The sequence below is a fragment of the Plecotus auritus genome (genome assembly GCF_963455305.1).
Source record: "Plecotus auritus genome assembly, chromosome: 9".
In the NCBI taxonomy this organism is placed as follows: Eukaryota; Metazoa; Chordata; class Mammalia; order Chiroptera; family Vespertilionidae; genus Plecotus; species Plecotus auritus.
In genome coordinates, this window is record NC_137783.1 from 106,541,684 (window position 1) to 106,568,104 (window position 26,421).

Consider the following 26,421-nt stretch of genomic DNA (forward strand, 5'->3'; position numbering starts at 1 on the left):
AAATAATTTTAGTTTGGGTTAAAAATATTTTAGAAATATTTTCCATTTCAATCACTTTCTTCTTCTACGAACAAGTTTTCCCCATGAGATTTCTATGGACACTTCTGGTGGAATGAATTCTTCTACGGGGAGGCAAAAGTAGGTTTACAGTTGTGTATGCTGATTTGTGTTATATAATGATTAGTGTTATTTTTTGCTTTATGCTTTAGAAAAGCAAAAATGTATATATATTTAGGTGTAGATATATCTCATTGCCTCTCTGCTTTTAAAGTTTACTTTCCTTCACCAGTGACTGAATGAAACACTTTTCAAAGTGTCTCACTCTTCATAACTAATATTTGTTGTGCTTCTCTGGGCTGGGTACTAAGCTAAATCTTCTACATGTATTATTTCATTTAGCTCTCACAACAATCCTGTAAGCTAAGTACTGTTACTGCTATGATTCTATAAGTGAGTATATTGAAATTTAGAGAGGCCTCAATCAGTTTTAGCTGTTTATTTGACATCTGACTTCAATATCAGTATTGAAGCTGTTGACAAAAGATGTAAACGTTTTTTTGTCTCATTTTGTCCCCTCTGAGAAGTTGCAATTCCTCCTCTAATCAGTCTGGGAAACTGAACTTGCTTTAGTACATTCAGGATGAGGTGGCCTGACCAATTTATGGCAGTTCTTCACATAAAGTGGCTCCCAAGTCAGGCTGTTCTGTCATTGCTCTCAGGTCATGGAGGGGCTCTTCAAGTCCGCAACAGCGATGGTTCTCACCAGCTGTCCCGAGGATGTTGCGCTCTGCCACAGGTACATTGCTCCTGGCCAAAAGGTAATTCATTTGGTAGATAAAGCCCAGGACATCCACTCTTTAAATATGTTAATGATATCTAATGAATACAATTACAGTTAATAATAAATTTTCTTTTTTCTTTTTTCTTACCAAGGACAGATTAGAACATATGTTAAAAAACAACTTTTTAACGTAAGTAGATATTATACTTTCTCTGAACTGTATTCATACTTTAGCATCATTTATCACACTGTATTAAATTTTTTGCTTATATACCTGCTTATCACACTCCCTAGACTCATGAAAGACCTATATTTTAATTATTTTTATAGCTCTTGTTTCTGGTTCATAGTCAGTAATCAATGTTTCATGAATAAACGAATGATTAAATTATAGCAATATAAATGAACATAGTAATTATTAACTGTATTAATGCAATTCAAACTAATACTAACTTTAGAAATCAAAATTGGCTCATTAAAAACAAACTTAAGCCCTAGTTGGTTTGGCTCAGTGGATAGAGCGGCGTCCTGCGGACCCAAGGGTCCCGGGTTCCATTCCAGTCAAAGGCATGTACCTTGGTTGCAGGCTCCTCTCTGGCCCAGCCCCTGGTCAGGGCTCATGCAGGAGGCAACCAATCGATATGTTTTTCTCATATGTATGTTTCTCTGTCTTTCCCTTTCTCTAAAAATCAATGGAAAAATATCCTTGGGCAAGGATTAAGAATAAAAAAATACTTAAAATACATACATGTAATGTCTGTCTCTCAGTTTTTCTCTCAGTTTTCCCTTTTCTTTACCATCACTTGCTAAAATCTGATAATATATTCTAAACTTTTTTGCCACTTTTTAAAAGCGTAACATATATTATTGCCTTATTTCCACTATAATTCTATTTACGTAGTACTTGTTACTTATTTCACCAACCATATTAATCAAAGAGGCATATAAGACTTAGTATTCAGTGTGTTTATAGTATGTATAGGAAGTTGGACATTAGAAGAGTAGAAAATTGCTTCTGAAAAATAAATTAATATCATTCTTCACTTGCAATCTTTAGGTTTGGGAAGTTTTTGTTTTAATAAAGACTTCATCCCGTCCTTGAGGAGGGGAATATAATAATTTGGCAGATTGACTGAGTTGAGAATTTCAGGTATCAGCCCAAGCATGTACGGGCTGCATGCCTTGTTTATTTGGCCTGTGTTAGCCTTTGAGTTTGACATGCTTGGCAGACCCTCAGGCTATAAGTTAAAAGTAATGATGAGTCCCTGACCCTGAATGATTAGTGAGGCAGCAGAAGTGGGCTCAGAAAAGAAGAAAATAGTCAGCCGTCCTGTGATAGAGAATGGAAAGTCAATGAAGTATAAGTGAGGGCTTTTTAGGTTTTTTTCTTTCACTTAAATTTATATTGAATACTTACTATGTACCAGGCATTGTTCTAGAATCTAAAAACTGTCTTTTTTTCTGCTTCTAAGTTTTTATTAACATGACTTTTTAAAAACAATCATCCATACCAGTGTGGGAGGTAAGGGTAGGAGGAGAGGGGACAGCAGGGGCAGGTTCGGGGGGAGGGGGAGAAGATTATGCTCTGTTGGTAATAAAGCTCCAGGTTCATCCCAGAAAAATGTGGTCCTTAAAAATAATGTACCACTTTTTAGTATGATCTTGTTCCAAAGGCTACCCGTTTGGGCTACAGTCAGCTTCTTAAGGTCTCCAATGGTGGTGTCATCAATGTTGCACTTTCACGAGATCTTTCTTACCCATATGGTCGGTCTTTGTAAACAACCTCCATCATCTCTTATGGAGCTTGAATCGCCTGGAACCTGCTGACGCCACAACCTCCTCCCTCGAGAGCAGAACCAAGACCATAAAAACTGTATTAAAGCAATGAACAAAGCAGATAAAACTCCCTGCCTTCATTGAGCTTACATTTCTGGTGGAGGTAATAATAGCTAAAAAACAAGATAAGGAAGTTAAACATGTAGTCTATTAAGGCCTCCAACTGACTAGATATGACCCACCCACATTATGGAGGTAAACTGCTTTACTCAGAGGCCACAGATTTAAATGTTAATCTCATCCAAAACACACCTTTACAAAAACTTCCTGAATAATGTTTGATTAAATATCTGGGTACCGTAGCCCAGCCAAATTGACACATAAAATCAACATTCACAGATCAGGATAGTGGCAATGGAGGTAGAGAGAGGTTTTCCTATTCTAGATATATTTTAAAGGTAGAGCAAACAGGATTTGCTGAGAGGGAGAAGGAGAGAGAAGAGTCAAGGATGACTTCAATGCTTTTGTCCTATACTGCTGTAAAATTGGAGTCGCCATTAACTGAGATTGGGAAAGCCGTAAGAGTAGCAGGGGTTTGGGGGAGAAAGGGGATGATATTAAAATCCTTATCATTAGGGATTATTTTAAGACTGAGAATCTTTTCAGACATCCAGTTGTAGCTGCTGGGTAGGCAGTTTGAGTGCATAGATGTGGAGTTTATAGGAGTGTTCTGGACATAAGCGTATTGATAGAAGTAGTAATTAAGTAGATAAGGAAAGAAGTAATTTGGACACCTGAAGGAATTTGTGCTGGTGACGGAAAAACCAGGGAGAAGATATTAAGAGAAGTGATTTAGCTCCTACTTAATGCACTAGATCTTAGATAGGGGAAAAATATATCCACCATTCATTGACTATGGGCCTGTGATAAATTTTACAGATATTAATGGTTCATTTTATCTTCACAACAACTCTGTGACTAGTTCTTATTGCCATTCGATAAAGAATCAACTCAAAGAGAGTAGGCCAGTAAAAGAAGAAGTGGATATTCAAACTCATATTTATCTGATTTCAAAGCTCATGCTTTCAACCACTATACTTCCTGTATTTGAAAGGGCTCTACAGTTAGTGCTAGAATAGTTGTAGCTCCCCCACTGACCTTAAGACCCTTATGTATCATTTAACTGTTGTGCTTTGGAGTCTATGTCCGTAAAATACTAAAGTTGGGAAATGACCTCATGGTCTGTGCCATTTCAATCATTGCCATTACCATCATCCATCCCACACAGCACAAGTCATAGTTGAGGCTTAAATTTACATGTGTGACTATTTGTTAGTGTCTGTCACCTCCATGTGGTCAGAGGCTTGTTTATTTTGTTTACTATTATGTCCCCAGTGCTTAGCACAGTGCCTCTGATAGGAACTCGGCAACCTATTGAATACCTGAGTGAATTCATAAATGACATGTGAGTAACCATGGGGAGGGGGGGTGAGGATATTCTCCTTTAGACTAGGTCCTCTCCTTGAGTTTTCCTATTAACTCTGATCACTTTTTACTTTAGACACTGAGTATAGTGAATTATAATTTAGAGGACCTGGATTCTAATCCTGCTTCTGCCACTTATTAGCCATTAATGAATGAATTAATATTAATCGACTACCTACTATGAGTTAGGCACTATGCTACTCATTGAGGATTCACTGGTGAAAATAGTCATGGATCGATCTTGTTATAGAATTTAAAATCTAGGGAAAAAGATGAACAGTTTGATATTTGCATGAATAATTATTTAATTACAACAGTTTGATATTTGCATTAATAATTATTTAATTATGAACCTAATTAATAGTATATCTTTAACCTGTCTGAACTTTAGTTTTCTCATCTGTAAAATGGTCACTTGTCTTATATTGTTGGAAGGGTCAAATGACTACTGAAGCAAGTTGTCAGACGAGATAATTTGGAAACATTCCTAGTTAAAGTATTATAAAATCCTTTTAAATGTATTGTTGAGTTCACTAGAAAGTAAAAGAAATTCCAGGAGCTAGAAGTGAAGAGGGAACTGAACACCAGAGGGATATGCATAAATGACATGATGCTGAGGATTCTCAAGGTGGAGGTGATGGGGGGTTGCTAGTCTTTGTAACCAGGGATTTTAACAGCCACAAGAGGACATGACAGGAGACCTAGGCATGATGATTAATTAGAATTGAGATACTTTCTGAAATACACACACACAAGATACTATCTTCTATAATAATAAAAAGGGTTATATACTAATTAGACTGTACATCATTCCGGATGTCATTCTGGACCAGTGGTCGGCAAACCGCGGCTCACGAGCCACATGCGGCTCTTTGGCCCCTTGAGTGTGGCTCGGCGTTAGAACCACTTCTTCAAAATAGACTCACCCAGGCCGAAAACCGACTTCTGCGCATGGGCCACGAAGTTTCAATCGCACTCTATGTGCACACCCGCACATGGTATTTTGTGGAAGAGCCACATTCAAGGGGCCAAAGAGCTGCATGTGGCTCATGAGCCGCGGTTTGCCAACCACTGTTCTGGACGAAGCCAGGACCAGAGGGAAGCCCAGGTCCCGGGTGCCAGAGGGAAGCCAGTGCCAGCAGCCAGGAGAAGGAAGGCCTACTCTTGCACGAATGTCATGCATCGGGTCTCTAGTATGACTAATATTTTCATTAGATTTCAGTGTATTCTTGACGACTTGTTATAATTGTTTCATGTAAAAATATATTATTTAAGGAATTTATGTAGTAGTTGAATTTAGCCTTTATCAAGCACAAAGAGAATTCAGTTATTTTACATTTCCTTTATGGTATGGAGGTTTTTAAAATATAGAATCCTTACCTTTTTACTTGCTCTTTATTCATGTATGTGAATTTGAGGCAGAGAATGCTATTGATGAGCTCTTAGCATGGTAGTTTTACAGCTTTAAAATAGTTTTCTTTATTCAACAATAAACATTGAAACGAAGTTGTTTGGATACTGTACCATGCAACTCCACAATGTCTTCTCCTCCTCTCCTCAAAGCACTTTGGAAAGTTCCTGGGAAGGAGAGGAAATAACCTGTATACATATCAAGAAAAATTAGTAGAGAAGAGAAACCAAGATGGTGGCATAGGTAAACACCTAACTGCTGCCTCGCACAACAATATCAAAACTACAACTAAAAGACAAAACGGACACCATCCAGAACCACAGGAAAGCTGGCTGAGTGGAAATTCTACAACTAGAAGAAAAGAGGAAAGCACATTGAGACTCAAAGGAGCTGCAAAAGGCTGAGGTATGGAGACTCGCACACAGAGGACGGGCGGCTGTGTGCATGGGCGGCTGAGAGTGCGGCTGGCTTTCTAAAGCGGGAGGGAGAAGGAAGCTCCCAACTGCACTGAACTCCAGTCCCGGGCAAGATGCTGGGAAACCAGACTCATTCGGGGGGAAACTGGACTATCAGAAAAAGAGAAAGCACACTGAGACTTGGGAGCTGTGGAAGGCAGAGGTCCGGAGGCGCGTGTGCACAGAGAGGACTGACTGTTGAATGCACGGGAGACTGAGTGCACTGCTGGCTTTCTAAAGCGGGAGGGAGACTGAAGCTCCCAACTGTGCTGAACTCCAGTTCCGGGCAAGTTTCTGGGAATCCCGACTCATTCAGGGAGAAACTGGACTGTCTGGCAGCGGGCAAAACTCGAGGGCAGCTTTCTCTCAGAGGTGCTTGCAGCGATTACCGAGAGACACTGAGACCCAGGGGCCTCATAGGGCAGGGCTGACGGGAAACCAAGACTGTCTGCTCCACCCTGAAACTCCGCCCCATCCAAGCTGAGCACAGAGGCTTTTGCAAATTTGCAAGTCTTGTCTCATAAGAGTGTCTCCAGCACAGAAGTTCTCCCAGTGTAGACACAGCCGATCCTCACAGCCAATTGGCCTGGAGGTCAATTCCTCCCAGTGATATTAACAGCAATCAAGACTTAACTACAACAAGGCTGTGCACACAGTCCACAAAGGGGTGCACCAAGAGTGTGCACCTCAGGTAACTGGGGAGGCTGAGCCACTGGGCCCTATAGGACACCTAGCACACAAAGCTACTCTACCAACTCAGGGAAGCAGCGAAAATGCAGAGACAAAGAAACAGATCACAAATGAAAGAAATGGAGGAAAGCAAACAACTGGATATAGAGTTCAAAACCACGGTTATAAGGTTTTTCAAGAATTTCCTAGAAAAGGCTGATAAATTTAACGAGACCCTCGAGGATATGAAAAAGGACCAACTAGAAATTAAACATACACTGACTGAAATAAAACATATTATACAGAGACCTAACAGCAGACTAGAGGACCGCAAGAATCAAGTCAAAGAGTTTGAAATACAAAGAAACAAAAAACACTCAGCCAGAAAAACAAAAAGAAAAAAGAATCCAAAAACTTGAAGATAGTGTAAGGAGCCTCTGGGACAACCTCAAGCGTACCAATATCCGAATTATGGGGGTGCCAGAAGAAGAGAGAGAGCAAGATACTGAAAACCTATTTGAAGAAATAATGACCGAAAACTTCCCCCACCTGGTCAAAGAAATAGACTTACAGGTCCAGGAAGCACACAGAACCCCAAACAAAAGGAATCCAAAGAGGACCACACCAAGACACATCATAATTAAAATGCCAAGAGCAAGAGACAAACAGAGAATATTAAAAGCAGCAAGAGAAAAACAGTTAATTACCTACAAGGGAGCACCCATATGATTGTCAGCTGATTTCTCAACAGAAAAGATGCAAGCCAGATGGGAGTGGCAAGAAATATTCAAAGTGATGAATAGCAAGAACCTACAGCCAAGATTACTCTACCCAGCAAAGCTATCATTCAGAATTGAAGGTCAGATAAAGAGCTTCACAGATAAGAAAAAGCTAAAGGAGTTCATCAACCACCAAACCAGTATTATATGAAATGCTGAAAGGTATTCTTTAAGAAGAGGAAGAAGAAGAAAAAGGTAAAGATAAAAATTATGAACAACAAATACATATCTATCAACAAGTGAATCTAAAAATCAAGTGAATAAAAAATCTGATGAACAGAATAAACTGGTGAATATAATAGAATCAGGGGCATAGAAAGGGAGTGGACTGACAATTCTCGGGGGGAAAGGGGTGTGGGAGGTTCGGGAAGAGACTGGACAAAAAGCATACACCTATGGATGAGGACAGTGCAGGGGAGGTAAGGGCAGAGGGAGGGGTAGGAACCGAGTGGAGGGGAGCTATGGGGGGAAAAAAAGAGGAACAATTGTAATAATCCGAACAATAAAGATTTATTAAATTTTTTTTAAAAAAAGAAAAATTAGTAGAGAGAGTTGAGAGGGCCATTAGAGATATCCAGTATCAGAACTGTAATTTGAACTTGAAAGTTCTGCCTCAACTTGAGGTGTGGAAGGAGCATGTCCAGAAAAAGCAAGAGACATTTGGACATGAGAATCATTTTTCTTAAAAATGGAACAGTAACAGCAGTAGTACAACATCCTTTTTGATTGCTCTTATATTTCTCAGTATGATAAGTAGATCATACCATGTAATGATAGAATAGAACAACAGGATGTCTGAGCAGGAAAGAACTTTAGGTAATATAATCCAGTCTCCTTGCTTACAAGTGAAAACACTAAAATTTTCAATGTTTGTATACCACATTACAAAAAATGTATAAAATGCTTCCATTAAGGTGGGGTGATTTACATAACTAGTAAGTGATCGTAGAGTCAGAGGGAAAACCCACATCTCTTGTTTTTATTGAACATATGAGACTCCAAGTAGTTTAGACATTATCTTAGCAGTTAGAAGCTTAGACTCTGTTCAGCACACCAGAGTTTACTAGTCACATGAGTCATTTTTGGCAACTTACTGATTCTTTCTAAGCTTCAGTTTCCCCTCTATAGGATGCTTGTTTAAAAACTATTCCTACTGCCAACACCAACATCATTCTTACCTTAGAAATTACCTGTTATTAGATACTAGGTTTTTAATTTGAATAGAATTTTCATCTTTAAAGAAGTTATCTCTCAAAGCATAGCTTTGGAGGCTTTATTTGGACTGTAAGACACAACTTTCTGATGAGTTATTATAGTATGAACTTAATTTCTGCTTCAGAGAATAAGTTTGTGTTGGGTAAGTTATTTTTTGAGCTCAAAGTTCTTGAGGAACTTTATAGATTTTTGTTTTTAATCATCCAAAATGCTGTTTCAGAAGACCTAGGGCAGTGGTCAGCAAACTCATTAGTCAACAGAGCCAAATAACAACAGTACAACGATTGAAATTTCTTTTGAGAGCCGAAAACCGACTTCTGTGCGTGGGCCACGAAGTTTCAATCGCACTGTACGTGCACGCCTGCACGTGGTATTTTGTGGAAGAGCCACACTCAAGGGGCCAAAGAGCCACATGTGGCTCGCGAGCCGCAGTTTGCCGACCACTGCCCTAGGGAAACTGACATTTTCATATATTAGTGGACTAATTGGTGTAACCCTGTAAAAGGGCAACAATATCTTTGGCAATGTCTTTCAAAATATGTAAAACTGCAAATGCCAACACGCTTTGATCCAACAATTTCATTTTTTTTCATTTGCAAAATTAGTATATGAGAGTCATTTGTAGCATAAAATAGATATATGTAGTAATTATTTATAGTAGCAAAATTGGAAATAGCTGAAATATCTACCCACCATTAGATGACTGGCTAAAATTAATTAGGATACATCCACAAAATAGAATTTTACATAATAGCTCAAAAAATTAAGAAGCTTTTCATATACTGATATGGAAAGATCTGTAGGGTATATATTTTTGCATAAGTAACAATGTAATAGTGTATGGTATGTATGCGATGGCTGCCATCTATTTTTTATAGGGAGATTATATATTAACTAGAGGCTCGGTGCATGAATTCATGCACCAGTGGGGTGCCTCAGCCTGGCCTGCGGGATCGGGCCAAAACCGGATCTCCGACATCCCCCGAGGAGTCCTGGATTGCGAGGGGCACAGGCCAGGCCTAGGGACCCCACCGGTGCATGATCGGGGCCGGGGAGGAACGCGGGAGGTTGGTCAGGCAGGGAGGGACTGTGGGAGGGCTCCAGGGCATGCCTGTCCTGTCTCGCTCAGTCCAAATCGGCCAGACCCCAGCAGCAAGCTAACCTACTGGTCGAGCATCTGCCTCCTGGTGGTTAGTGCACGTCATAGCAACTGGTCAACTGTCTGCCCCCTGGTGGTCAGTGCACATCATAGCAAGCGGTTGAGTGGCCTTAGCATGTCATTAGCATATTATGCTTTGATTGGTTGAACAGCTGATTGGATGACCGGATACTTAGCATATTAGGCTTTTATTATATGGGATATTTGCTTACAGATGTATAAAACCCTCTGGGGGGAAAACCCTGCTGGAAGGGTACCCAAAACCACTAACAGTGATTGTGTGAGGAGAGGAACTAATTAGGTTGCTATGGGACAGGATGGAAAGACGTATACTCTTTCATACATAATGATTTCTTTATTTTTTAATTTGTTCATTGATTAAGGTATTACATATATGTCCTTATTGCCCCATTGGATATATGCACCCCATGTTCATTGCAGCACAGTTCACCATAGCTAAGATTTGGAAACAGCCTAAGTGTCCATCAGCAGATGAGTGGATTAAAAAACTGTGGTAAATCTATACAATGGAATACTACACTGTGGTAAAAAATAAGGAATTCTTACCATTTGCAACAGCATGGATGGAACTGGAGAGCATTATGCTAAATGAAATAAGTCAGTTAGAGAAACATAATGATTTCTTTAAAAAAAAAATAAAAACACACCACTATATGCATATATTACCTGTTCAAATCATTCATATAAATTTTTGGCTTGGCTTGCTTTAGGCATGAGATTTCTTACTGAGGTAACCAATGATACTTTTCTTAAACCAGTCTTAAACAATGCTTAGAATATATTAAAGAGGCCTTACCATGGCCTGAAAAAGTTCATAGGACCTGACCTGTGACTACCTTTCCCATCTAATTTCCTGGCATTCTTCCCCTTGTTCAATACTAGGTCACATTGACCTTTTCCTTCTTTGAATGAGCCAGACTCAGGCCTCACTTCAGGCCTGTGTACCCACTGTTCCTTTTGCCTGGAATACTTCCCCCAGATATTTATATGGTTCCTTCGTGCAGGTTTCTGTTAAGATGTCGCCAACTCAGTGAGGCCTTTCTTCATCATCTTTTCTAAAATAGCACCCTCAAACATCCTTTGTATTCTTTTTTTTTTTTTTTTGATTGATATTTTACAGAGAGGAAGGGAGAGGGATAGAGAGTTAGAAACATCGATGAGAGAGAAAAATCGATCAGCTGCCTCCTGCACACCTCCTACTGGGGATATGCCCGCAACCAAGGTACGTGCCCTTGACCAGAATCGAACCTGGGACCTTTCAGTCCGCAGGCCGACGCTCTATCCACTGAGCCAAACCGGTTTCAGCTCCTTTGTATTCTTAACTAGCTTTATTTTTCTTCATAGCACCAATAGCTCCCTGGTGCTATGAAGAAATTCATCATATTATTTCTGTTTATTTGTTTATCTTTCTCCCCACTCCCCACCTGTACCCCCAATATCTATCTATCTCTGTCTCTCTCTTTCTCTCTCACACACACACACACCATACATGAATATCTCCATAAAGGCAGGAGCTTCAGTTTTAGTTACTGTATATCCAGTGCCTAGAGTAACCCCTAGCACAGAATAGGTGCTCAATATGTTTGTTGGGTGAATGAATGAATGATGGCTCTAGGAAAATATTTTTGCTCATTTAGCCTCTATATTTCACACCGTTCATTACGGCATTGGCATAGCATGAATTCAGAGAAAATCTCTACTTGCTTAGTGACTTTCTGCTCTGTGTGCACTGTAAGTAGGTCAGGACTGGGGTTATTGGATGGTCATTCTCTTCATGCTGATAGGAGACCCATAGGATTAGGTAAACCTTACTTCCTGATTACTTCGTAATCATTTAATACTCATATAATCTCAAAGACTATGGAAATAGACCTTTTCTCGTTTTCAGGTGGACTAGTTAACAATAGCCGATTGTATTGACCTCTGCTTTTCCGTTTCTCTCCAGCATTTCTTATACGGAAGCCGTGGAGATCTTAAAGCAGGCGTCCCAGAACTTCACATTCACCCCAGAGGTAGTATTTGAGTGTGTGTGTATGTCAAAATGTTTTTCCTCATCCTTATCTTATTACTAGAGGCCCGGTGCCTGAAATTTGTGCATGGGCAGCGGGGGGAGGGGGCAGGGATGTCCCTCAGCCCGGCCTGCATCATCTCCCAATCCGGGACCCCTCGGAGGATGTAAACTGGTAGTCGGACATCACTCTCACAATCTGGGACCACTGGCTCCTAACCACTCGCCTGCCTGCCTGATCGCCCCTAATCTCTTTGCCTGCCTGCCTGATCGCCCCTAACCACTCGCCTGCCTGCCTGTTCACCCCTAACCACTCGCCTGCCTGCCTGTTCACCCCTAACCGCCTCTGCCTCAGCCCCCACCACTGCAGCTTTGTCTTTGTCTGGAAGGACATCCGGAATGATGTCCGAAAGGTCATTTGGCTGTCCAGTCTAATTAGCATATTACGCTTTTATTATATAGATTATTTAAAATAGTCTTATTTCTCTTATTGGCAGGGTGCAGGATTTGCTCCTTTATACATTGGCTTTTTTTTATATTTGCTCAGCTTTGTTGAACTATTCATAATGAACGATAATTTTGAAGTAGAATTGTATCATTTGTAATAGCAGTGACTAAAGGGTTATACAGAAGTTTCCCAAGTTTAGGAAGATAAAAATCCTTTAAAAGAATGGCGACCATAGACTGTTAGTATAGAAATCAACTAGTTCAGTGTTTCCCAAAGTACATTCTGAATGATGTTAACAGGTGACAAACAAAAGAGGTTAAATGATCAAGTAAGTTTAAGCAACAAATTAAACAGGTTTCTTTTCCTGTTGAACTTTATAGTTTTCCCATTTGTGATCCACTTTGGAAAACACTGAATTGTTTTGGGTTGGTTTTTTTAAGAATGCCTTTATTTTATTGGCAAAGATATAAGTACAGAGAGGCTACATGATTCATCGGTGAACATGCACATAATGTTAGAGGCAAGTCTCCTCATTCCTATGCCAGTACTTCTTCCCTATAATTAAGGTATTGCCAGACATGTGGGAGTAATAAGATAATGTTCAGAATGTACAGTAATACCTTTGTCTTCAAACTATTCCTTACACCAGTCCCAACCCAGTTAAGTCAGATCCTCTTATAAGCTATAATAGTTATATTTATAATCAATTAATTTCTTTGCATAATTTTGTATTTAGTGTTTGTTTCCTACTCTGCAAGCTTCATGAAGTTAAGGGTTCTATTTTTCTTACTATATCCAATACCTAGCATGGGACCTGAGATTTAACAGGCACATTAGTATTTGCTGAATAAATAGAAGAACCGTGTTATTAAATATTCATCAAGGAGCATCTGATATATCAGTTGACTCTTTTAGTTTAAAAAATTTCCCTGAGTAAAGCCATCTAGCCAAAGATGGACTCAATATTAGAAATATTTATCTTTCATCATTTAATTTCCTGAGACTTAGGAACAGTAACTGTAGAAGACGTTCTAGGCAATATTAATAAAACTGTGATCCTGGGGTCAGTTTTTATACACTGTGGAAAGTGCACTTTTTTTTCCCTGCAGATGCTATTCATCTGCTAAATGCTGCTCCCTCAGACAGGGGCAGAGATCATAGTGTTTATCTACTCGTTTCAGCTTTCATCTTTCCAGGCCTGTGGATGTTCTTGCTAACACATACCTCTCTAGTTTAGTTATCTGTGTAACCTCAGCAGACAGCTCCACACATCGCTGATCCTCAGGGAGAGAACTGATACAGGTTATTTACAGGGTCCTGCATTGTATATTTCAGCTCTGTCTTCTTCTCCTTTGGTGATTTTTTTTTTTCTCATTGCAGTGGGGTGTTGATCTACATACTGAACATGAAAAATACCTGGTGAAGCACTGTGGCAACATACCAGTTTTTGTCATTAATTATCCATTAGCACTGAAGCCTTTCTACATGAGAGACAATGAAGATGGGCCTCAGCACACAGTAAGGAACGACCAAACAAATTGGATTAGTCATCTCAGAGCCTGGGTTTTCCCCTTGGCTTAATTTTATTTATCCTTTGGCATATTTTTTTTTAATTAAGTTTCTCAAAGGCATCTCTAAAAAAGTATTCACAAAGAAGATCCCAATTTTTTATAAATGTACTCCCTCATTTCTATGACAAAGGTGTCCTTAATTTGGCAGATGCACATGTAGGTGTGTTTTGTTTTTTAAATAACGAAGAGGAAATAGCCTAGAGCACTGCATAGCAATGCCAGGTCTACTGTCAGGTTAAGTGCTGGATAGGAGACTATAGAGGTGGCGGAGTATGCTGGGCGAGAGGCCATTGCAGTGGCAAAGGAAGAGCCAGCTGGCAGAGCAGGAGGCTGTCTGATAGAAACAGTGAGGGGCCTCTGGGGGATCCAGGAGGTCTGGGTGACTCTTCTGTCTCATCTGTCTCTCTGTTCTCTGTAGCCTTTCTCATCCTGTCTTCTTTTTTCACCCTTAACTTTAGTTGTGTTTTTTTTATTCTTCTGGTTTACTTTGAGGGAGGGTCTCATCTTTGCTCCTTTACAAAATTATCTACACTAATAAAAGAGAAATATGCAAATTGACTGTACCCCCATGCCACCCACCAGCCAATCAGGTGTGAGTATGCAAATTAACCCAACAAAGATGGTGGGTTAATTTGCATACACAGTCACGGAGCGAAGACTGAAGACTGAAGAGGCATGGCATCTCCACTGTGGCCAGAGCGGAGAAGCCAATCCTTGCTGCGGACAGAGCGGAGAAGCCTAGCCTCTAGGCTTGGCTTCTCTGCTGCGGCCAGAGCGAAGGCCTGTGTCCTGAGTGCCGGAGGAAAACCGGTGCCGGCAGCCAGGGGAAGGAAGGCCTATTGCATGAATCTTCGGGCTTCTAGTCAATATATAAAATAGGAATATATTTATTGAATAGTTACATATTTAATATCATTAACTGTAAAAGTCTACATATTATGTAAAAATATATTATGTATATCTCAAAAAAGGTCCAAAAACTTGGTGCTTTTCACTTGTCTTTAGATAAATGCCAATAGAAAAATGTAGATCAGGGCCCACCAGTAAATAAAATGTCCCCATCTCGGGGTGTACAAGGTTGTCTATTTGAATGTATTTCCTGTTTTCTCTTACAGTATTACTACTAGTAAAACAATAGCAGCCACCAATTAGGAGATTCCTATGAGGCAAGCATGACCATCTCATCTCTACCGAAACAAACCTGCCAAGAAACTTATTCTTTCTCCCATTTTAGAGATGAAAAACTGGGGTGCAAAGGCATTGATTGCATTTCCCAAGTCTACAAAGGCAGTAAGTGATAGAGTTGGCATTCAGACCAGACTGTCTCGCTCTGAGGTCTGTGTTCTTCTCTACTCTGTCTCACTGCCTCAGAATCACAAACATCGAGTTACATGTTAGCCAGTGATTTTACTTACCCCCACCTTTCATGCAGCATTATCCAAATTCAGTGAGCAGCCCAATTGATTTATGATTCTTATTTTTTCTTTTCCTTATCAATCCTCTGATATAATTGATTTTGAGAAATGATTTGGCCAACAGGTTGGCAGCAAAACATAAACATAGGGCAAAGATTATTCTATCCTAAATAACTTGATATTAAGTCTACATCTCTTGGCTTTCTTAACACTCCATCACATCCCACTCCCACCCCCCAAGCAAACACACATCATGTATTCTTCTTGAGCAATTTCCCTAGATTGAGCCCTTTTCATTGATTCCATTTATAACCTGCTGAAGATTTTCTTTCTCTAAAGCCCAGTCACCTTGGGCCTTCTTTTTCTGGATTTTTATAGCATTTAAAGAATTAGTAAAATTGGTAGCATTATGTTTATTTTTTGTAGATTCTGTATATGTTTTGCTTTCTCAAGCAAAATTCTTAACTTTTTTGGGATGGCGAGTGAGTTTCTGATAGCTGCCATGGGACCTACAGTTCATTCCTCCTTCCCCCTGCCACCCCTGTCACTGAAGCAGCACTTTCTAGAGTCAGTAATAATGCCATGTTATTAAGTCCAACACACTTTTAACAGTATTTATCTGACTTCACCCCTCAGTGTTATTCAGCAGTATTGTTGACTTTCCTCTTCTTAAAACTTTCTCCTCCCTTGGCTTCTGTGGCATCGCATTCTCCCAGTTTTCCTCCCTCTCGGGGTTCTTCTTTCTCAGTCTCCTATGCAGGTTCTTCCTCATCTACTAATCCACTAAATGTTGGAATTCCTCAAGGCTCCATCCTAGGTCTTTTCTCCCCACAGGTGATTTCGTCTGTACCCAAATTTACTATTTCTTTTCCGATAACTCAGAAATGTATCCCTTTAACCCAGACTTGTCTGGGCTCTGAACTCTAACTGCCATCTACATATCTCAGAAGTCTCCCAAACTTAACATACGCAAACGGACCCCATGATTGCTGATCTTCTCCTGTCCTCCCACCAAATTTGATCTTCTTTTCATATCCTCTGTTCATCTAATACAAGCCAGGTAACTGAGTCATTTTCAAAATATCTCTTGCTTTCCATATTCAGGTTATCTCTAAGTTCTGTCATTTTTATGCTCCTAAATGTATCTCAAATCCATCCACTGCTCTGCATTTCCACTTTTACCTTTTTAGATTAAGACAGCATCATCTCTTGCCTGGTTTACTTCATTAGCCTCCTGGCTGGTCTTCCTGTATCTACTCTTCCTCCTCAGGGTCAGTTCTCCCTGTTGCGCATGAGCTTTTAGAAAATGTAAGTCTGATCATGTTATCTCCCTTCTTATCTCCCTTCTTAAAACCATTCGTGGCCTCCCACTGCTCTCTTTTTTTTTAATTGATGAGAGAGAGAGAGAAATATCGATTTATTATTCCACTTATTTATGCATTCATTAGTTAATTCTAGTATGTGCCCTCACCAACCCACAACCTTGGTGTATTGGGACGATGCTCTAACCAACTGAACTACCGGGCCAGGTTCTTAGGATAAAAATCAAAATTTTTCACCTGGGCTACAAGCCCCAGTGTAGCCTGGCTGCTCCTGTCTCTCTTGCCTGATGCACTGTGTGCTCCCCTTTGCTCTCTCTGCTGCATCCACACCGCCCTTCTTCCATGTCTTCAGACTTGTAGCGTTTTCTCTCACTACAGTATCTTTGTGCACAATGTTCCCTCAATCTACAACCATCTTCTTCACCTAAGTAATCTTACTTACTCTCCAGATCTCCATGCAGTCTTCATTTCCCAGAGCAACCTTCTAGCCTGAGTCAGACACCCGTTAGTTAGACACTACAGTGGTACCGTATCAAATTTCAGTCCCAGAACTACTAACGCTTACTCTATCATAATCCTTAACACAGTTTTAATTTATACTTATTTGTATGGCTCTTTAATTATTGACTCTTTCCTCTGTGCCAAAGGACAGAGGACCTCTTTTTCACTCACCAATGTATCTGTAGTGCCTGCAAAGCCTGGGACGTAGCAGGCACCTCCTATCTATTTGATGATAGATAGGTGATTGGATGGATGGGTGAATGGAGCCCAACACAGTTGTAGACACACAGTGGACAAGTAGTGAGTGAGTGACTTGGCTTGCTAAGGAAATTTCTGGGAAGCTAAAGAGCAACTTTTACTCTAAATTTTTTGAGTGATAGCAACATGTTCTAAAGGGAAGTCCAGTGGTTTTAGAATCAAACACTCTTGGGTTCAAGTCCCAAGTCTATGAGTCATAAACTGTGTGACCTCAGGTAAACCATCTAGTTTCTTTGAATCTTAGTTTTACAATCTGTAAAAACAAGGCAATAACATTTTCTGGAGATGTGAGGATTACATTGGGTAATATATGAAAAATGCAGAGCATAGTGTTTGGGTCAGTAGGTAGTCAATAAATATGAAGCCCTCTCTCTTTTCCTTCTAAATTTTGATAAAATCTTTACTGTGATAAAGCACAATAATGTTAAAATATTTGTATCTGTTGCCTTATCATAACCTGCTCTTAACATGCTGTTAAGATTCCTTAACAAGCATTTCTCTCATAGACGGTGGCCACCAACATTTCTTCCCTTAGAAGCACAGGAGGTTTTCCTTGTGACCAGTCTCTAGTGATGTCTTCCAGCTTGAAACCTGAAGACATTATAATGGGACTTTAGTAGACTTTATAATTTATGCAGTACTATAGTACATAGCTTCTCAGAGCTAAATTATTAAAATATAATTTATTTAAACTATATACATTAAACATAGATGATAACATTGGTTCATTAGCTACCTAGATTTCTTTTCAACCCACTTATATAAAGTGCCTGTTTCTACCCTACTTTATTTTTTTTAGTTGTGAATGAACAGGCTTTGGGCCAGATAACTAGATTATGTGTTTCTTTCATAGGGTTGTAATAACAGGTTGTGGGTAGGGTTGCAAAAGTTTCTCCAGTGGGTGTGATGCGATCTAAAAAAATTACAACAGGTGTATTTCATAGGTGCCTTCTCTAGGGAATCAGAAGAGAAAGATAGGGAAATGTTTAACATACACTTATAATATTTGGCCAGGGTAATAAATAGTAAAATGGTATCTTTTTACAGTTATAGTCTCTTTTTCTTTCTTTCTCCCCCACCATCCCCAGCACACACACACATGCACACGCACACACACACCCGCATGCGCAATAGAAGGTATGCACTTTGTTATAATGAAAAGTATACTGGACTAAGAAGTTAGTAGTGCTAGGTTTGAAATTCAGCCCTCTTACTAGTTAGCTGTATGACCTTAGGCAAGTCTGTTTAATCTTTGAGCATCAATTTCTTTCTCCATAAAACCAGATAATTGGATTAGATGACCTCCAAGATACTAACCAGATATAAGATTCTCTGATTTCAGATAGCCTAACTTTTTCTCATTTGGATATAAGAACAATTTGTAAATTCCCAAACACATTTGATAATTTGAAGGAAACAGATCATGGGCCTAAATAAAATGAGTCTAAGCAAACATGCAAAATGCCCTATGCCCCTGAGTCTGGGTCCCTGAATAAGTCCCCCAAAAGCAGGTCACAAATATTTAGCTAGGGAAATGGCTTCACAGAGAAGAATTCCAACCATGTGTGATTAGGAAAAGGTGGTTGCTCAACATTTGTGATGAGATTCCAAGATCACCAGATAATGTTCTCATTTTTACATCGTATCAGTATTACTTAGCAAAGCATGAACATTTAAGCATTAGCGGGCATTCAATAAAGTACATATTGTAAAGTCGGGTTGGAAAGAAGAATACTGGATGAGAGGTTCTAATGAATTATCTGAGCTGGAGCTAATTAATTGACATGCATCAAAATAGTTTGAACCTCAAATCAACAGAAATAGTGATGAAGGTTATTGCCCAATTTTCCCATATCTAGGACTAATGACTATCCTGAGATATTATGTCCAAGTTGAAAGTATGCATTTCAGTCCACCCAGCCTGCTCTCAGGCTAGCCAATTTACTGGCCAGATTCTGTCTTCAGTCATTGCTTCCTGCAGCCATCTGCATTGTTGCACTGTCATGGAGGGTTCTCTTTCTTAGCTGTGCTTCCTCGTTTTTAGGGGCAAAACACAGTCTGTGTCAGCAGTTAGAGAAAAAGCTCGTAGAAGTTAAAACCACAGACATGTTTCCCTTGGCTTGTGGAACATTCTTCTTTTATAATAGTATGTAATATTGCTCCATTGTTGGTAGCAGTCTGTGAGCAGCCCATACAATTTGTGTATTTAAAAATAGTAATATAGCTCGGAAGAGAGGTAGCGGAGGAAGGGACATTAAACTTCTTTTCCCCTCTCTTTGAACTTACCATGGAAAAAAGGTAATGTATGAAAGGCCTTGTTCCTATCTAGCCTGCTTGTTTTTAATTCAAGGTCTGTTTTTTAATTCAAGGTCTGAGTTTTATTTTCAGTGCATTGATTGGAATCAGAGAGAAAGAGTCAAAAGGGAGTGTCATAAATAGAGACCAGAGCTTGTTCAGCTTGAATACCAACACAGACTATTTCTAGACAGCATGCCACTGCAGCTGTGTGACTGAAACAAAATCAAGATCCACACACAGTTGGGAGGATGTGCCAGGCAGCATTCCAGCCTAAAAGTTGGGCCCAAAGCTAAATAAGCTGTGTGTAAGACTAGGGAAGGTAGCCGAGAGTGTGGTAGAATTATTTTTAGCCTTCACTGTTGTCTGTGTAAGAGAGTGAACAGACAGCAGAACTGAAGTCCTTCTGTTATGGAACAGAAAGATCTGTCTGCCCGGCATGAGCAGAGCCTAACACTAGACACCGAGAATTGCAGTAGAGAAATACTGGGTATTTTATTATAAGTGGCTCCATCCGAAAGAATAGGAAGTTAATGCTCAAAAGCCCAAGTATCCTGATGGCATGTAGGTTAAAAATTTTACAGGGTGGAGCAAAAGTAGGTTAACAGTTGTGAGTATGCAAAACACAGTTTATTCTTATTTATTTATTTATTATTGCATTACTTTCCATATGAGCAACTTAAATCTACTTTTGCCCACCCCTGTATAGGGCAAAATCACAAAACAGTGGGTTAGGGGTTTAGGGTTGAGTTGGGAACTGATTGGTCAGAGATGAAGTAAGGGTGATGAATCATTTCTTCAGGTCTGAGGACAGCTCTGGGGTCTTCTCTGGAGTCCCTCTGTCCTGTCTATTGGGACTTACCACCTTAGGGCTCGGGAGCTGAAAGATAACGTAGGTCAAAAATGTTATCTTTAGCCTCCCAGAGGTCCAGACCATGTGACCACTAGTCAGGTCTAGGCTGCCTATCCTCAGCTGCCTCTGTCAGTGGTGGGGGTGGGAAGTAGTTAGGTTAGGTCCTTAAGGGGAGAGACAGAGGAAGCGGGGAGGGGAGAAGGAGAGGATGGGTAAAGGAAGAGGGAAGGGAAAATGAAAGAGGGATGATGCCTAGAGCTAGGATTTAAAACTAAATTTGATCCAAGTCATAAGGACCCTTGGTTTCACATCCACCTATTTCAAGTCTCCCGAAGCTGCATTGGAACACAACCGGGATTTTAGTTCCAGGAATGCTCAAATGTGTCTAAGAGGACCTTTAACTATGCAGCCAGTGAATTCTCACTTTCCCTAGTCAAGGGCAGGATTGCTCAGTCCCCGGCTCTGTAAGCCAGCCTCAGACTCCCATAAACCACAAACCTGCCCACACATAAGGGCAAATTGTAATCAACAACTAACATTCTAGACCAGCAGTCGCCAACTGGTGGTCCTCGGACCACTGGTGGTCCGTGAGGTCTGAAAGGTTGATGACCGCTGTTCTAGACAACTTGTTTCCAACGTGTTTGCATTCTAAGCCCCTCGCCGCCCATCACTTGGCAAACACTTAAACAGGTTTATTTCATTCTTTTTTTAAAAAAATATATATTTTATTGATTTTTTACAGAGAGGAAGGGAGAGGGATAGAGTCAGAAACATCGATGAGAGAGAAACATCAATCAGCTGCCTCCTGCACACCTCCCACTGGAGATGTACCCGCAACCAAGGTACATGCCCTTGACCGGAATCGAACCTGGGACCCTTCATTCCGCAGGCCGACTCTCTATCCACTGAGCCAAACCAGTCAGGGCGGTTTTTTTCATTCTTAAAGTTGTGTGAGTCCCTCTACATTTTACATTTTGTGTTCCTTTATGTCATAGTTAGTATTATATTTGGATGTTCCTTTTACCTTCACTAGAACCAGGGAGAAACAGGTAGTTTCTGTAGTAATTAGCTCAGTAGTTACCAGGGGGAGACACAATATAGGAGAATCTTAATCTGGAATGGAAATTGTGATATTTAGGGGGTGCAGTACTTTTTATATCAGAAGAAAGTGCAGGTCTGTGTATACCAAACGTAGATGTCTTTATTTATAGTTGAGGAATACTTTATTATATTCTAGCTTCTCAGAAACTGTGCATAATCTCTAGAGAGATAGAAGGATATCATTATGAAGGAAAAGCAGGAAGTATCTGGCCTGGTGGAAAGGAAACTAACCCTAAAGTAAAGGAGAAGAAGGTTATGAGTGGGGAGAGAAGAAAATGAAGCCTTGGTGGGCCTTGCTTCACAAGAGAGATCAATGTGTCCTTCCTTTGGCCATGGGACAGTGATGAAGCATTATAAAGGAATGCCTTACTCAAAAGAAATATCTCTGAAGAGGGGGAGCAACTTTATTTACTCTCTAGGTCCAGAAAACATACAGGAAACTCAGCTGCCTGAGGATGTGAATTTTCAAGTCATGTAGACCAAGAAAGGGTATAGATGACGTATATATGTTCGTTCTTCATATTACAGAACTAATAGTGATGTAGGACTAGCTCGATGTCTTCTAAAATTTTTATTCTACCATAATAGACTCTTTTGGTAAGAAGTTCTTTCCTACTGATAGTTCCTCTCCCAGAGTACAGAGGAAGAGAATAGGGGGATTACTAGTCTGGCCTTACTCTAATTAACAATGAGGAATCGGTGGGCACGTGGAAGTGGAAGAGTCCAGAGAGGTGGGGGAAAGCAACATGGTAAACTGTTTTATGATGCAGCAGCGATTTTCAACCTTTTTCATCTCATGGCACACATGAACTAATTACTAAAATTCTGCAACACCCCCAAAAGTACATTCTATTTTTTGCCAATCTGAAAAAAGTAAAAGGTATAATTTTGATTCATTCACACTGAACAGCTAATGTTGTATTGGCTGTTGTCATTTTTTAATTTGATAATCTAAGGGAAAAGAGGTCAGTGCCCTGACTAAATAGTTAGGTATTACATGTTTTGAAAATTCTTGTGGCACACCAGTTGAAAATCACTGCAATGCAGAAATGGTTGCCACTTGCTCCTCCCTCGGGGAATTATACTGCCCTGCCCCATTGATAGGAGCTGAGCAACTTGCATGTGACTTGCATTGGCCAAAGGCTTTTAAGCAAACATGACCTACATACCTTGCTTCTGGACAAATGCTTTTAGTTCATCGTCATCCATGCCCTTTTTTTTTTTCCATCTGACACAAGATCAGCAATACCTCAGAAAGCAGCTTTTTAATAGCTTCAAGCCAGGACATGTAGTATAAGTTATTGTTTTTCTTTTTTTCTTAAATATATTTTATTGATTTTTTACAGAGAGGGAGGGAGAGGGATAGAGAGTTAGAACCATCTATGAGAGAGAAACATCAATCAGCTGCCTCCTGCACACCCCCTACTGGGGATGTGCCCGCAACCAAGGTACATGCCCCTGACCGGAATCAAACCTGGGACCCTTCAGTCCGCAGGCTGACGCTCTATCCACTGAGCCAAACCAGTCAGGGCCTATTGTTTGTTTTTAATTGTTGACAGTATTAAAGATGTCCCCCATTTTCTCCTCTTCTTCCCCCTCCACCCAGACCCTGCCCCACTCCAGGCCTTCACCACATTATTGTTTGTGTCTGTGGGCTATTCACATATGCATATATGTTCTTCGGCTAATCTCTTCCAGCCCACCCTCCTCCCCCCTAAGATCTGTCAGTTTGTTCCATGTATCCATGCTTCTGGTCTTATTTTGTTCATCAGTTTATTTTGTTTCTTAGATTCCACATGTAAGTGAGATCATGTGATATTTGTCTTTGACTTATTTTGCTTAGCATAATAATCTCCAGGTCCTTCCATGCTGTCTCAAAGGGTAAGAGTTCCTTCTTTATTACAGCTACATAGTATTCCGTTGTGTAAATGTGCCACATCTTTTTATCAATTCATCTACTGATGGGCTTTTGAGCTGTTTCCAGATCTTAGCTATTATAACTAACACTGCTAAACATAAGAGTGTATGTATTCTTTCCGGTTGGTGTTTTAGGATTCTTAAGATATATTCCCAGAAGTGGAATCGCTGGGTCAAACTTTTAAGATTTTGAGGAAACTCTGTACTATATTCTATAGTGGCTGCACAGTCTGCGTTCCCACCATCAGAGTACTAGGGTTCCCTTTTCTCTATATCCTTGCCAGCACTTGATTTATTGATGGTTGTCATTCTGATAGGTGTGAGGTGATACCTCATTGTTTTAATTTGTATCTCTGATGATTAGTGTCTGAGCATTTTTTCATATGTATTGGCTATCTGTATGTCCTTCTTTGAAGAAGTGTCTGTTCAGGTCCTTTGCCCATTTTTAAATTGGATTGTTTGTCTTCTTCATGTTGAATTATATGAACTCTTTGTATATTTTAGAAATTAACCCCTTATCAGATGTATCATTGGTGAATATGTTCTCCCATACAATGGGTTCCCTTTTCATTTTGTTGGTGGTTTATTTTGCTGTGCAGAAGTTTTTTAGTTTGATGTAGTCTCATTTGTTTATTTTTCATTTTGTTTCTTTTGCCCTAGGAAATGAGCAGAGCGAACTTCCCAGAGTGGTTTTGTAACAAAGAAATCGCTTTTTGCCTGGGATTATGTGGTCTGAATCTCCCAAGTGGACCAGGTCCCCATTGATTCCCTCCGCCCAATGTTATGTGGGCTCCCCTTCCCTCTCTGTTGCTCTGGATTGGGGATCCACTGGGTGGAGCTGAGGCCACACACGCTCATGGTGTGGGGCTCCACTGCCACAATATCACCTCGGCTTTCTAGCCACGCACTTGCGCGACTTGGCTCGTCCTCTCATGTCTCCTCCTTTCTCTCCTCCATGCTCCTTGCTCTCCGTGTTTCAGATCAGCTACACTTTTACTGGTTTTTCAAGCCGATTGCTCTGCAGTGTAGCCACAAGTCTGGTCTGGTGTTGGGAGCAAATGGACTGAGCTTTCAGCTACTCTGCAGCCATCTTGGAATCCCGCATGAGTTTCTGAAAGCCAGTTCATTGTTATAAAGCAGTTGTTCCCAATCAGGGGTTATTCTGTCCCCACCCAGGAGACAGTTTGGGTTGGCACAGTGAGGGGAATGCACCTGACATCTGGTGGGTAGAGGCCAGGTATGCTGCTAAATGTCTCACAATGCACAGGACAGGCCCTTACAACAATTATCTGGCCCAAAAGGTCACTAATGCTAAGATTGAGAAACCCTGTTGTAAGTTTCTGAGATTATTTATTAATACAGCATAACCTAACCTATCCTGGCTAATACAGCAACTACCACACTAATTTTATGATAGCCAATGTAGAAATAGTTGGGTTTAACCAATTAGGTATCTTGGTTATTAGGAAGACAGGTTTGAAATAAATCCAGGAAATAAAAATGTAGGTATCATATTATGGCATAAGAGTTTGAAGGTGACTCAGAAGGTTCAGAAACTTCCAGTTTCACCACTGTTACTGGGCAGATGCAAATATTCAAGATTAACAAAAACCAGGCAGAAAGGTCAAAAACTAGTATAGTTTCAGGTTGAATTCTCCAGTGAACTCAGGTAGTAAAATAAGGGAGTTTTGTAATCAAAGATAAATATGAGTCTTTTATATTCCTCTAAAAATAGCATTGAAAAGCTACGTCCCAAAGTTAATAAAATTTAGGCTTGCAAAAAGTGCTAAGACCCAAAGAGGGTTTTTTGCTTGTTTTATTTGTATCAGAAGCAAGACCAAGCAAGAAATGGAGCTCTTGGTTGAGGCTTAAGAACTAACAGAAAGCAGAACAACTCATCCAGGGTAGCCTCGTTTACTCCTCACTGGCCACCAGCCTCAGCAGGACTACCTACCTCATGTTCTGCCACCATAGCTGATTCTCCAGCAGACTTTTTGAGGCAGTGGGTCTTTTTAGCTCTGCCTCTTAAAGCTTTGCATGTACTTGCATTCTTGAATTATAATCACAAGCAATTACTGCCCTCCTTTGTGGCTTGGAATTGCCCCAACTTTGAAACTTTGGAAATAAATGATAGATTTTATTTATAATTATTTTTAGAAATGATTTTTTTAAGCCTCACCTGAAGATATTTTCCCATTGATTTTTATTTTTTATTTTATTTTTTAAAATATATTTTTTATTGATTTCAGAGAGGAAGGGAGAGGGAAGGAGAGAAAGATAGAAACATCAATGATGAGAGAGAATCATTGATCAGCTGACTCCTGCATGCCCCCTACTGGGGATGAGCCTACAACCCAGACATGTGCCCTTGACCGGTATCGAACCCGGGACCCTTCAGTCTGCAGGCCAATGCTCTATCCACTAAGCCAAACCAGCTAGGGCACCCATTGATTTTTAGAGAGGGAAAGATAGAAATACCTATGTGAGAGAAAAACATTGATTGATTGCCTCCTGCATGGGTCAACCAGGGCTGGGTCCGGGGAAGAGCCTGCAACCATGGTACATGCTCTTGACTGGAATTAAACCCCGGACCCTTCGGTCCACAGGCCAACACTCTATCTACTGAACCAAACCGGCTAGGGCTAAATGATAGATTTTAGATACACCTATCCCTTCTTAACAGACCTACACAAGGATGGGATGCTATACTTCAGAGGCAGTGGTTCCCAAAATTTAAGTATTTTCAAGCAAAGACCAGAGAGCTACTTGGTTGTCTATCTTCTTCCAACCCTGATTGCCTATAATTCTAAATTTAAAACTTGAAGTCCAGAACAAATATTTCATCATTTGTCTCAATTCCTAGCATAGTTTAGCCATGTCTAAATTCAGGATACTAGGAAATAAATTAGCCAGTCTTTCTGTAGCCATAAAAACTCCCTTGAACCTTCTCCTTTCTCTGAGGATAGAAAGGGTAACTGCAG

At 40.2% G+C, this 26,421-nt stretch overlaps 1 protein-coding gene across 5 annotated transcripts in view; it reads left to right on the plus strand.

The window, feature by feature from the left end:
* The window catches only part of NARS2 (asparaginyl-tRNA synthetase 2, mitochondrial), a 128,784-nt gene that overhangs the window by 93,239 nt on the left and 9,124 nt on the right, over window positions 1-26,421 (plus strand). For 3 of the 5 annotated variants that reach the window (XM_080640780.1, XM_080640783.1, XM_080640782.1), the window contains 4 exons: window positions 720-818; window positions 934-971; window positions 11,697-11,763; window positions 13,588-13,725. In XM_080640780.1, coding sequence (XP_080496906.1) covers window positions 720-818; window positions 934-971; window positions 11,697-11,763; window positions 13,588-13,725 — 342 coding nt within the window. The remainder of the gene's footprint in view (window positions 1-719; window positions 819-933; window positions 972-11,696; window positions 11,764-13,587; window positions 13,726-26,421) is intronic. The other 2 variants (XM_080640781.1, XM_080640784.1) reach the window with 2 other exon arrangements.